This window comes from Acanthaster planci, linkage group LG01, assembly GCF_054643075.1.
Source record: "Acanthaster planci isolate LZ-2023a linkage group LG01, COTS_SCS, whole genome shotgun sequence".
Lineage (NCBI taxonomy): Eukaryota > Metazoa > Echinodermata > Asteroidea > Valvatida > Acanthasteridae > Acanthaster > Acanthaster planci.
The window spans coordinates 16624511-16638551 of NC_141777.1; the positions used below are offsets into that span (position 1 = coordinate 16624511).

The following is a 14041-nucleotide window of genomic DNA, read 5'->3' on the forward strand; positions in this document are numbered from 1 at the left end:
GTCCTTCTGCTACCTCGGAAGTACTATCACCACCTCAGGTCTGTGCAGTACTGATGTCCAACGCAGAATTGGCATCGCCGGCAACATCATGGGCCAATTAGACCCGTCTTTGGAGAAGCGAGGCTCAATCGAGCTTGTGTACTTTCTGCCCTCCTCTATGGGGCCCAAACCTGGACACTGAGAAAAAGAGATCAACAGCGTCTCCTGGCTTTCCATATGCGGTGCCAGCATTGCATACTGGGCGTCCAGTGGTCTGACTTCATTTCAAATGCCATCATCTCTCAGCGCAGGGGGCTTGATAACATCGTTTTAGAGGTTGCAGGGAGGCGACACACTTTGTTTGGTCTCGTCCAGCGCCTCCAAGCCCCGGCTCCTGCTTGTTTTGCCCTCGACGCAGCTATCCAATTTCATCTTCGTCAGTGACCTGCCACCTGGAGGAGGCCTTGCCACCATCCCCATCTCACTTGGCTTAAGCAGGTTGCCGACGCTGTGCAACTGTCTCCAAATGAGTGCTGGTCCCTTGCTCTTGACTGTCATGTACGTAATGATGACGAAGATGATATCAATATATCCCTTGGAATACACATTTTTGTTTTAATAAAAACACATTTTTTTGTACCCAGTTTTCCTGGGAGTCCAGTCCGGTATTGTAAAATGGTTGTTGTCATCACAACACATTAGTATCTAATGAATATTGATTTTTGTGATGTATTACCGTGGAGAGGAAATTCCACAGTGTGTGCGCTGTAAGCATCCATAGCATGCGTAGCCTCAGATGATAGCATGAACTTGAAGAATGCTCTATTTCTTTGGAAATTTAAAGAATTTCAATACCGGTTCTTCCACAGAATTTCTAGTACATCCACCAATGCCGCACAATTTTGGCATTGTTGTAAATCATGAAGAAATGAGCACAGACTCTAGACATAAAAGAAATAATGCGGCACAGTAGACCCAGCACACAGATCGATCCCCGGTATGCGGTACATGCACATGCAGCTCCACGTTCATATGGACATGTATATTTGTTGCGGAACGAGTTGTGCCACAGATACCAGTTTCAATGTTTCTTCGGTACATCATACAAATTTCATTTCTCAACAGCCCCGCCAGCAGTCAGATTGTGGAAATTTTTCATAAAACTCAAAAATACAGACATAGTACAGACATGATTTTGTAATGAATGTATGATTTATTACACACGCAACACAATAATAGTTTATTTTCAAATCATTTAAAACCGAATAGAATTGGTGTTTAAATGGGACCAATGTGTGTAATTTCAGCTTTTTCAGACTCCATTAGCTCATACATCTAGGTCTGAGAAGTACATGTACATATGATAATAATGAGTCTCTGATGTCTTTTTTTGTGATAAATGCACTGATAATGATCATTGGAAGTGTTGTTTTATAATCAGAATGTGCAGGGGGGACAAGCCTTGGTCGGTCAGCTGGGCCACGGAGACACAGCTTGCTACAAGAACCCCAAGAAAGTTGAGTCCTTACAGAATGTCAGAGCAGTGTCATGTGGAGAGGAGTTTACTGCATGTGTCACAGGTAGAGAGGATAACTATTATGGGTTTCTCGACATAATGTTTTTGACAGACATGAGACTTAAATTCTATAAAGAGTGAATTAGTTTCAATTTATATGCAGTGGATGTATTAACTCTGACACCTTGTTTTTGAAAGTTTGAATCAAAGATTTTAGCGGGTTCATTTTGAAACAGGAAATTCCTGTACAGTTTTCAGACCACGCACAATGTAGCTATTATGCTACATTTAAAAATGTGGTTTTCTTTAATGTATCATCAAAGAGGAATTGTTGGCATGGAAATTCAGTACAATGCTGCTATAACATGTACATTATACCAAACATTTGGATGAACATGTAACCCGTGGTTCACATTTCAAAATAGCAGGAACCAAATTTCATATTAATTTAATTCCCATTAGAAAAACTCTTGTCCTCACACAATGTAGGATTTACAAACAAAAGATATTTTGCTTTATTGGAGGGAATAAACAAGTCAATCAATATGAGAAATACGAAGGGATTCCAGAGAACACCAATTCAGATGGCATAAAGTAAAATAGGAGATTTACTGGAAATGCAGGACCCTGTTAAGTTAGAATACACTTTGAGTTCAAGGGAAAAAATGGCACCAAAGTTTTAGATGTAGAGATGAGTTTCGACGAGTTGTTGCAAGGTAGCAGAACAGCAGTCCATCATGTCGTGTAGCCAGTTGGCAAAAGTGAAGAGTAAAAGTTCAGCAGAGGAAATGTAATGCAAAGGAATTCTTGCGGATCTTGCAAGATTGATGCTAGTGATTAATGCTACAGATGCCTTGGTGTACATGTGCTGTGTCTGCAAGTCACAACTTGCTTGGTGGCTGAGATGCCTGGGGACAGCTCTTCAGGTGGATTGCAGATACTCCCCTCCAGACCCTCTTTCAGAACATGCAGTTCAGTAACTAAGATAGAGAGCATAGTGGTCCATGCCACATTACTAATATAAAAACATTTACGAGGTCAGACCAACACAACCGACTTTCTTTGGGTTACACGCTTTGGTAGCTGTACATCATGTATGAAAACCTCAAAATTAAATACCATCTTGCATGTAAGTTAACATGTAAAGGAAAAAATATATCTAAGGCATTGACTTAGAACAAATCTTAAAACTAGACAGGATCACCCTAGGAATACATTTCTCTGTCCCACATATCATGAGGTAGGAATCAATTGGTGAAAGCTCCAACTCTTGATCATACTGGTTATATATGTATATATGAAAAACAAAGTCTAGAGCTTGACCAAGAGACAATTCATATCTCTAAGTTCTGATGTATTCAACACGCATCAGAATCTATCGAATATTCACAAACCCTGTTCAAATAAACCATAGTCATTGGAAAAGCATTACAAAAGCATCAGTCCAAACGGTAGGACTACAGTCAGTCTATCACTTACACCATAGATATGATAGGCGATAAGTCCTGACGTACACTTATGTACAAATTATGCACATATTTCTCAATGCAGTGAAGGGCACAACTTATTCCCAGCCTCCACTAAGTTATAAGTCAAAGTGATTGAAAAGTGCACTCAAACCACCCCAAATAGTTCACTAAACACCTCTTAAGCTAAATGTAAAAGCAAAGCTTTCCGAGGAAACATCTCTTTTAAGTCTATAGCCTCAGAACATTACTGGCTAGTGGAAATTACTAGATACCAAAACTTTCAACGTCATATATTCATAAAATCAATTGGTACACTTCTTTTCACAATTTACATCAGGAGTCACAGTGAAAAATACAGTGACTAAACCCAGAAAAGACACACAATAGTATAAAATGATATAAATAGGAACTCAAGCTTACAAAATACCCATGATAGAGAGCCGACACTCATGAACATAAGGGAAAGACTTGAATTTTGGGGTTCTCCAGTCCAAAGAAAAATAGTGCAGAATGCAGACAAACCTCGGCAGGCATGTACATGTAGTCAGCATGATAGCAAACTTTGGAATGCCAGGCTTGCGAAAACTCTGGGGCAAACTGTCACCCAGAACATGCCCTTGCCACATGACCAGCTCAGGCTCTCATTGGACAACTTTTAAAAAGTCACACGATTCCAACACTGATTAGTATCTAGGCAGATGAGCACTCGGCAGAAGTTTAGGGATTAAGTGTTCCAACATCCTGCTGATCTTCTGAAAAGTTTATTGGGAGTGTACACACTGGTGTACTAAGAGCATCCTGTGATCTCCTAGGAAAGCATGAACATTAGAGATAAACTGAAGAAAGAGCAGGCTATTTGACAAAAGGAATAGGCAATAGATCAAAGGTTCACCGCTGGAACACTGCTTACCACTAGAAAAGTCAAAAGCTCAGGAAAGAACAATTGAAGTATGCAAAAGGAAAACATAATCATAACAAATTAAATTTGAAATTTTAATTCAAGACCTCTTTTAGGATGGGGTTACAAACAGAACATGAAATGTCCCCTTTTTTTGCCCAGAATTTTCTTTGTACTGTTAACTTTAAAAATTTAGTTGGGACTGAGGATAATGGCTGAAGCTAATGAAATTAAATTTAAAGTGCTCAGGAAAAGGCTTCAAATATTTCGACATTTAGTGTTTTAGAGATAGATTTGCCAGAAACTGGTATACAATGATGTAATATCTCCTGAAAATCAACACAAGAGAATAATGGGCATTTTCTTTCCATGACCAACTGGGCCAATTTTGGAAACATGTAAGGTCAAATTTTGTGTTTATGTTGGGTTATGTTAGAAAGGCACGACAGGCATGCATGAACCTCGCACGAATATTTATGTACATGTAAACTGGCATCGTTGTGGCCTAAATGCATTAAAATGAGTTTTGATAACGTGTAGAAAATGCACAATATTATACATTAATCTGTAAGATGTATTAACCTAAAATCTTACCCTTAGCTGGTGGAAATAATTGTGAGATTTTTTCCGAAATGGAGTACAAGACGTTGAAGGTGGAGAAGAACATATTTCTGTGACATTCTGTTCACGTGCGGTGTGGCAACAGACTATTCATAGAAAAACTTGGTCACCATAGGAGTCAGTACCCAGACCTGAATCTTTGGCTGAATCGTGGGCTACTTTGTAATGTGTGCATTCATGTGAAGCTTCTGGACAAGGACAGCAACCCTGGGCTTGTTTATTGCAAAGTATACAATTTTGAATGTGTTGAAGAAAAATAGATAAACACATATAATAATAACCCGAAAGGTTTATAATGCACTGTCCGGGCATAGTCGATTCAACGTGTTATTGCACAGAAACATCGAGACCAAGTCTCAGTGTTCGAGATTCCTGTCCGAAATTACAAACTGCACAAGACCAGGATATGTTTTATTTTATGACAAAAACACAACAAATCATGCACATAAATATGATGGATGGAACAATCAACATAGTGGACAAGAACTGAGTGAGAACATTGCATTTTGATCATGCCTCTGCTACGAGACTTGTGTGGAACATACACACTGTTTACAACTGTATTTCCCATATGATGTTTTAAGGTCACCAGCATATCATTAATACACAATGAGTGTTTCTGAAATTGGTGTTAAAGGGACTCACCGAAGCCCATTTTTGGGATATATTTCTGGCCATAAATAGGACAACTGTTCAATTTTTTCATGTTAATTTTGAAAGATTGTCTTGCCACTTCTTGTTTAAAGGTTATAACTGGGGAAAGAAGGTTTTCTTTTGCCTACCTCTGTAAGTAAAGGAAAAGTATCAACACGTGATCCTTATTGTGGGTACATGCACAAGTATTTATATGCACAAACAGCCATGTACATAGACAGTACACTGGCCAGGCATTGGGAACATTTATACAGAAAAATCTCATTGCACTTGATCAATACAAAGGTTGGAAGTTTGGTCTTGGAGAAATTCATATAAAATGGAAGGTAGGTACACAGACATGTGTATCTACCTTCTGTTTAATATAAACTTTTGGTTTATATGGTACATAATAATTGTGACTTGCAAATATTTTGCATTATCCGATTGTTTTCGACAATGATTTACATATCCAAGTTAGCCACTGTACCTTCGTTTCTGTTGCAACTGTTCAAGAGGGTTCAAGTAATTTTATGTAACGGGTTTTACCCTTACCCATCGTATATTAATAACCACTGTATGCTCAGTGCTTGTCCGAGAGCTTGCGAAAAAAAACCTCACAAGCTTACTTAGGTGGGACTCGAACCCACAACCTCCTGCTTACTAATGCAGATGTCTTAACCACTCGACCACCGAGCTTGCCGGGGTCGGCTGGCCAGTCCGAGTCAGGTGAAGCAGCAGCTATTTTCAAGATGTAGTCTGCACTAGTAAGCAGGAGTCCCACCCGAGTAAGCTTATGAGGTTTTTTCGCAAGCTCTCGGACAAGCACTGAGCATACAGTGCTTATTAATATACGTTGGGTAAGGGCAAAACCCGTTATATAAAATTAACATCTCCCCAATGCAAAAATACATCTTGAAAGGATTCAAGTAGTGAATATTTATAGGTGAATTTTTGTGCAACTTTATACTTTTCTTGAGTGTATGAAAAATAAGACTTTTTTAGGGTTGTGTATTGAAAGCCACTTATTTAAAAAGTTTAAAATTGTCTGTGCTTTTCCAGACCGTTGAGAGTGCTGTTGCTTTGATGCCATTCAGAGCAAAGACCGTTCAGTTGAAATTTTTTTCTGCTCAAATTGTGAATTCAAAATTCGCTCACTGAAAAGCATTCTAAGATGGGTTATTTTTTGGCTTACTGCCATGTACAATATACTTACACAACATTGCAATATTGCAACATCAATATTTTCTACTTGGAATGACATCACATTTTGCTCTTGACCATTGAACTTGGCTTTCAACAAAAACATAAAAGCACCAATATACTATGTGAAAACAGCAAAACCAAACTTCAAAATAATTAAAACACAAAGTTACATTTCCAAGGTTTGTAGTAGAAAAAAAAATATTGCAGAAACCCCGAAGTGTATCGCTGGTAACCACTGTAACACTACTGCATGTAGCATACTATTTGTGCAGAGTCTTAAAGAAATTTCATTTCACCTCAAGATTCAGCTTCCAGTGAGAGTAACCCAAAAATTGACAAATATTATATACAGAATTCATTGTATGTGTAAGATGGAAGTGTTGGCCAAAAATCTTCACGAATACAAACATGTTTGTGATGAAGGCCATCACATGTTTGAATAGGTAGGGACCGGATGTATATAGTTTTGCTCAAAATTAAATTTTTTCATTTTTAAAAGGTTTTATGCTGGTACTACCACTATTTGTTGCAATACACAAACCCACATGCGTTGGCTAAACTTAATTTGTATAATACTAGATACGGCCCCCTTTTTTTTCTTTTTGCTCCTGGTCAAAATTATTCATACCCCAATCAAAATCCCCCCAAAAAATGTCCTTCATTCATACTGCTAATTTCACTTTCTGTGACTGAAAGAATCTTTGGCATGAAGCTATTTCAAGATGTTCCAATAGAATAAATACCTTCTTTTGATGACTTTATGTTTAAGATGCTGATGAAATACTATCTCCCCCCAAAGAGTGTAAAAAGAAGAAAACTTTTCAGATCATTCTCAGCTACTTGTCACCATGGCCAAGAAGAAAGAACTCAGTGAGGATATACGCGAGCGTATCATGAATGCCCATAAAGAAGGCAACGGCTAAAAGGGAATTCCAAGTCCTGTTGCAACAATGCAGAGTTTCATCAGAAAGTATAAGAGGTTCAACACAGTAAAAAAAAAAACTCAATGGGCTTGGCAGGAAATGCAAAGAATCTCCCAGACTCACAAGAAAAATCTGCCAGGAGGCCAACAACAACCCATGTATCACAACCAAGGCCTTAATCGATGCCCTTGACAAGGTAGAGATGAAGGTGTCACAGGCAACCATCCAGCGAGTATTGCACAAAGGAGGTCTCCACGGATGCAGGCCCAGGAAGACACCACTACTCAGAGAGAAACATAAGGGGATTCGTCTGGCATTTTCTAGAGCACATTTGAATCAAGATACTACCTTGTGGTCATCAGTCCTATGGTCTGATGAGACAAAACATGGATATTGCCTACGTCTTGAGGAAGCAAAGAGAAACATACATTTACAAGCTGAAGAACACAGACCCAACGGTAAAGCATGGTGGTGGCAACATAATACTATGGGGTTGCTTCTCTACTAGTGGCACTGGGAACCTCATTAAGATACAGGGCATGAAAAAGGAGGATTATTTTAAATCCTTGATAACAATGTAAAAGCGTCTAGCGAGAAACTCCAGCTTGGACCTGATTGGACCTACCAGCACACCACCAAGGTAGTAAAAGCAGTGGTTCAATGATAATGGTGTCCATGTAATGTACTGGAATAACCATTTCAAAGTCCTGACCTAAATCCGATAGAGAATCTGTGGAGGGAGCTGAAAACTAAAGTGACGACCAGGAGACCATCCATCCTGACCCAGCTAGAGGCTTTCACCAAGGAAGAGTGGGCCAGTATTCCACAGAGATATGCAGAAAGCTTGTGGACACTTGTAGGAACTGTCTTGAGGCCGTCATCAAGAACAAAGGTTATGTTATTGACTATTAACCACTTCGCATTGGGCCCATTTATCTATGTTGATTCTGCTGAGCTGGGTAATTCTTTTTTTCTGTGTTGAAATTTTTTTTGAAGTTCACAACTTCATTTACTGGACATTTACACCCACACGTATACCAGGCACGAAATGAGACAGAGGGGTATCCTCCCACAAGTCAAATCCCTACATACACTCCAGCCTATTGTCACTTAACACATCCCCCTTGATGTCTGAAAAGAATTCCTGAGATACCGGTATAATAATGACCAGCACAAAGGGGGGGTTCTCTCTGTCCCATAGTTTGCTTCATATGTCCACACGAATAACTTTCTGGTGGCTACTCAAATCTGACAGAAAACATTTATTGACACCCGAGTATTTCAGCATAGAGGAAGGACAAAGAAGGAGTTGCAGCTCAGGCACTTCAAAGTGTTCAATGATGGTCGCTGCCGAGTCAGACGAATAATAGAAAACATTCCAGAAATGCCCAGTTACTGCCTGCATCTTGGCTGGACAAGCGCGGCCAGTAATATCCTAGTAATACTTGTAGGTTTTCGCTGGCAATTTAATACAATTTATCAATGTGACCAGGAAATAGAGAAAAATCTTGATATTAGACCCACTTTTGCCATCGTAAATATGCTTTTAAAATTTTGATACACTGTTCCATTATCCATGCAAAGTTTGCAATTTTATTCTTCTCTGCCCAATACATCAGTGTTCAAAGGCTTGATACAAATTTGACTAAGACTGGCCAACAAAATGTTTACTACTTCTACTGGAAAGCTTAGTTCATTAGGAAAAAAATGCGCCATTTCATTACAGGGAGTGATCAGGAAATCTCATAAAATACGCTTTTGTACAAATGCCATAATGAAAATGATTTAAACAAAATGCAAAAACTTGTAAACAACTGGGCTATTTATTCCCAAAATAACTCCAGAAGAAAGAGTTCATTAAGGGCAATGACTGCACATAAAGATTTAGGGCACATAGCTTAATGCAAGCAACTGTGCAAACATTAAATTTGATTTTGTCATGAGATCATACCAAGCACCAACAAAGACATAAATATTCAATTTCCTGTACCTCGGTACATGAAGTTTTAAGGATGCAATTACCATCGACAAATTGCGGCGGCGATCATAGGGTACAAAGGGGTTTCGTGATTGGGAAACAGATGGTGCGTAGCAAGCGTTCGCTGCGCTCTGGCTATGGACATACCAGGCATGCCCGAAAGCGGTAATTGGCCAGATGTTACAGCTCGGGCAGTTCAAACTCCTGTGTCCTTCCTCTATGTTTTCAGCTAGGCCTGCCACCTTGCAAAATTTGCCCGGATTGTGCAGTGTTATGTAAGTTTCTTTTGTTCCTGAAACCGGCACAGTGTGCTGCTGGCAGCTTTCAATAGGGGCAAGATTAGCATGCAGCAATATTGTATTTCTCATCATTTGAGCATTGGAGGGCTTTCGCCCCTGGTGGTAATCCGATCGCGCTGCATATCCCAAACAGTGGTATAATCTTTCAAAACAATGATGGATTTCCTCCACTTTTGACATATAAAAAAATGTTGGCAATTCCCAGTAGCTCAGTCTTTTGCTGCAAGTATAGTCTTTTGTTACAAGGCAAAGCTCTTTTGTCCGGCTTTGGGCTCCTTGGCTTCGTGTATAAAGCCTATGACCCTTAAATCGGGCTCAAAGTGGTTAAGAAGAGACTTTGGACTAGGGTATGTAAATCTGGGGTATGAATAGTTTTAACCAGGAGCAAAAAAGAAATGTGGGCTGTATCTATTATTATTATTAAGTTTAACCAACACACATGTGGGTTTGTGTACTGTAACAAATAGACAAAAGATATAGTGGAAGTACCAACATAATAGCTTTTACAAATGAAGAATTTAGAAAAGTATATTTTCCAAAGGGTATGAATAATTTTGGGCACAACTGTAGTTGGCTAAAAGTCGCTTCTCCGAACTACCACTATGCAGAATATTTTTGTTGACCCATTGTGTTGGTAATAGCAGTGTTGTACATGTATTTTACTCAAGATCACGAGTATGTCGGTGTTTAAGTATAGTATCAGGAATCCAGAAAATGGGCTCTACATCAGTATTGTGACTTATTGTATAACTGCAGTTGAAACAGTCTTAATAATCTTAGTCTTAATGTTTCCAAGACTCAAAGAAAAGTTCTGCATAAGAATTTTAGAATTGTACAAGTTAATGCTCAGAGCACACCCCTACACATTGACACAACAGTACGGTTTCAGCACTGATTGGAATATGGTTAGTCATTGGTAACATTTCTAGATGAAGAATGACTTCTAATTTTTGTGTACATTGTATATAGATGATGGTGAGCTTTATACATTTGGATCTGATTACTATGGCTGCCTTGGCTGTGATAATGCCGAAGGTGATGAAGTGACTGAACCAATCCTTGTAGAGTTATTTAGTAGTAAACCTGTGGAGCAGGTGTCTTGTGGAGAAAGTCATATTGTTGCTCTGACTAAAGACAAGGAGGTGTATTCCTGGGGATGTGGAGAGTTTGGTAAGTTTGTGTGTTAGGGCTGCAGAAATGTGTTATTTTTATTTGTTTATGCATTTCATGAAACATGCCTCAGCTGTTGGCTATAAGTGAAGACATTGCAGATATCTTAAGAACTCGAAAAAAAATTGTATCATTGGAACATGTACCATAGGGTTTTATTTGTCAATACATGTAGTTTCACCAACTAAGAAAATGTTCTCATACCACCATCTTACTGTTTATTGTCAGTGTTTCTAGGATAAACTGAGGCTTACTGTGTCCAGACAAACACCTTTGGAGTTAATCGAGTTGCAAATTATATTTCATGATATGATGTTAAGTCTCCATGTACATTGTATGTTATCCCTTACAGGTCGCCTTGGCCTTGGCAGTGAAGATGATCATAGTTTACCTCAGAAAGTAAGGTCATTTACAGAATGTTCAAAGCTCTGAAATGTTGGTTAAAATCCTTGTTTTGTATTGTTTGGGGAAAAGAGGTTCAAAGGTCTAGATGTTGCTGTATGTCACTACACTTGATAGGCCCATGCTGGTCATATGGTATTATATTCACACTTAATCCTCAGAGAGTTAAGAATGCTAGTTTTAGATTCATTGTTTCAATTGTCATGCTAAAAAAAATTTGCAAAAGCTCTGCAATTGGTGGCTTTAAACCTATTTGAAATTGTAACTTAAGATGAGTTGTGTGAAAATGATAAATCCTTACCTCAGATTTCCCAAAACAGTGACAGCTAATGAGGATTGTACTTCAGTCCTTAAAAATGCACCAGAAACTCATATTATTTAAATCTTTCAGAAACAACTGAGACAAATCAGGTTGGTTGCAGTCTCCATCATCTTCCGCAACTGTGTGGTTCTGGAGGACTCAGAAGGTTAAAAAATCACAAAGAAGGAGAGTTACTTTTAAGATGAATAAGCCTGATAAGTTGATATCCTTTCATAGATAGTTTATTGTGTCTTGTTATTTAGGTACACATTTGCGGCAATAAAACCATCTGTTCAGTATGTGCAGGCTTTGATGGGACATTCTTTGTCACCACTGATGGTAAGGTATTGGCTTGTGGAAGTAATGAAAACAACAAGCTTGGTTTCAACACCGTTACCAAAGGTCTCAAGAAACGTCAGGTCAAGGTACGTACATGTATATTGTTGAATAAACTGGTTACTGATTTACAGTCTAGAAATTTCATAAATTTCACGTGATACTCCAGAGGTGACAAACATTCAGTTTAATAGCATTTTCCTTTTTGTGGCTTAGGTCGGGTCAAGATTACTTCTAGTTTTGGTTTTGATTTTTTTTTTGTCTTGGTCATTATGGTCCTTTTTGTCTTGGTCAATTGGTCTTGCTATTTTGTTCTGGTCGTTCAATTTGGTCTTTGTGTTTTTGTTTGTGTGTGTGTTTGTTTTTGTATTAGTCTTTGGATCTTTGGTTATGAGTTTTGTTTCTTTTGTTGGTTGGTCAGTTAGGTTTGCATTTTGTTTTTTGAAAATTGGTACTTTATGCACAATTATCAGTAATTTTTCTATATGAAAACTCTGACATACACGTAACTGTGCTTCATTCAATAAGCGAAATTACTGTATGTGGCTGCATTGAGCTAGAGGGACAGGATAACCATCCACATACATATTAATCTTACTCTTATTGCGACGTATACATATCTTTTCTTATTGAATGTATTGTTTTGTAAGTCATTTCTCTACTTGAATGACAAAAAATTTATCAGAGAGTTTTTGGATAATGGTCCAACTCTTTGTGTAAATTCAAATGTACCAATGGCATGTTGTAATTTCTGAGATTTTGAACTCTTTAACTTCTTGTTTAAGTAACGGCAATATACCTGGAATGTGTGCTTTCATACTACACGATAGTTGCAGAGTTATTATTATGCAGCAAATGTTCATGCTTGATTGACACGAAATACATGAAGGCTTTTGTAACATCTTTTTTATTAACAGTGCCAGTTTGCATTGCATTGCATGTCAGTTAGGTCATCAGGTAAAGTTTATTACCGATCATTCTTAAAGGTCACTATCAGTGTAGTGTTTACATGTAGATTGCTTTATATAAATTTCCGGGTTCAAGATTCCTTCATAATTGGAGGTTTTCAAAAATTCCAAGTCCAGTTCTTGTCAGGTGGGCTGAATTTTGATATAGTTACATGCGTATGAATGATCTTGTTAATGATTTTATTTTCAGGAAAGCTATGACATTCCATGCAAAGATATTCCTGCTATTGTAAAGCCACTAAACAGATATCACATAATGTCAGTATCCACTGGAAAGGATCACTCTGCTGTCATAGATGGTAGGTTTACTATTATGCTGAGATGTTAATGTTCATATTACTATCTATTCTTAAATACTTCAGACAGTTTCCCTATTCAGCAACGTGCAACGTGACCATGCATTAACACTTGATAATGCCTGCTGAGATTTTATAATGCCTGCTGCATAAAAAATGCTCTGGCACCTGGATATAAGAGTCATCCCTAATGGTTAAGAATCTGCATGTGATGCGAAAAGCAGAATGTGCCACATGTGCGCCAAGTCCATATATGGAGATTCTTCAGGACAACTTTCACGAGAAATTCACCATGAAATAGACAGGAAATGAAAGTAAACTCTGCTAAAATTGTTGGAAATCTATCATATATTGACTTCTTTTGACTTTGTGACTGAAAAAGGTATTTTATTTCGAAATCTCGCGAGAGATTCCGTGAGATTCCAGCCACGCACATGCGCAGTCATTACGCTACGGCGCAGCTTCAGTGGTAACTGCGAAACAATTTTCGATACTTTTAACCACGATCATTGAAGTAATCTTCAGCGCATGAGAACCTTTGTTTGCCTGATTTCACTCTGTGATAATCATTGACACAATAGGAAAATCAAAGTCTGCAGAAATTGTCAGGAAACAACTGATAAACTCGGGCAATAACACCCGGTCAAACCAGGCGGCTTGCACCAGTACTACTTTACACACATGTATAAGCACGGTGGTTGTCACAACTAACATGCATGTAACATACACTGATGCCTCAACCACTGCAAGCGCAAAGATGTTGCCGCCGCGCATGCCAACCAAGCCGACGAGTTTGAGCAACTCGGACCAGTCAATGCCAAAAAAGGCATGCTCTAGCAAGTCTACGGACGATGCAGGCGGAAAAAACACAGAGTTTCCAAGGCATGATCAAGGGTGCACTGGCGCCTTACATGACGGCGGCTGACGATGACACCGCTAGCTACAATAACAATGCAGGCACAGAGAATACATGTACTACTGAGGAGGTCAATTTGTGTGACCCATCTGATGATGACATGGTTTCTGAACCTGCTTGTGCTAGTGGA

The 14041-nt window shown here is 38.7% G+C and overlaps 1 protein-coding gene across 10 annotated transcripts in view; it reads left to right on the forward strand.

The window, feature by feature from the left end:
* nek9 (NIMA related kinase 9) overlaps nucleotides 1–14041 on the forward strand; it is a 135723-nt gene that overhangs the window by 74324 nt on the left and 47358 nt on the right. For all 10 annotated transcript variants that reach the window (XM_087140043.1, XM_087140027.1, XM_087140029.1 and 7 more), the window contains 5 exons: nucleotides 1421–1559; nucleotides 10492–10692; nucleotides 11045–11091; nucleotides 11659–11820; nucleotides 12890–12998. In XM_087140043.1, coding sequence (XP_086996169.1) covers nucleotides 1421–1559; nucleotides 10492–10692; nucleotides 11045–11091; nucleotides 11659–11820; nucleotides 12890–12998 — 658 coding nt within the window. The remainder of the gene's footprint in view (nucleotides 1–1420; nucleotides 1560–10491; nucleotides 10693–11044; nucleotides 11092–11658; nucleotides 11821–12889; nucleotides 12999–14041) is intronic.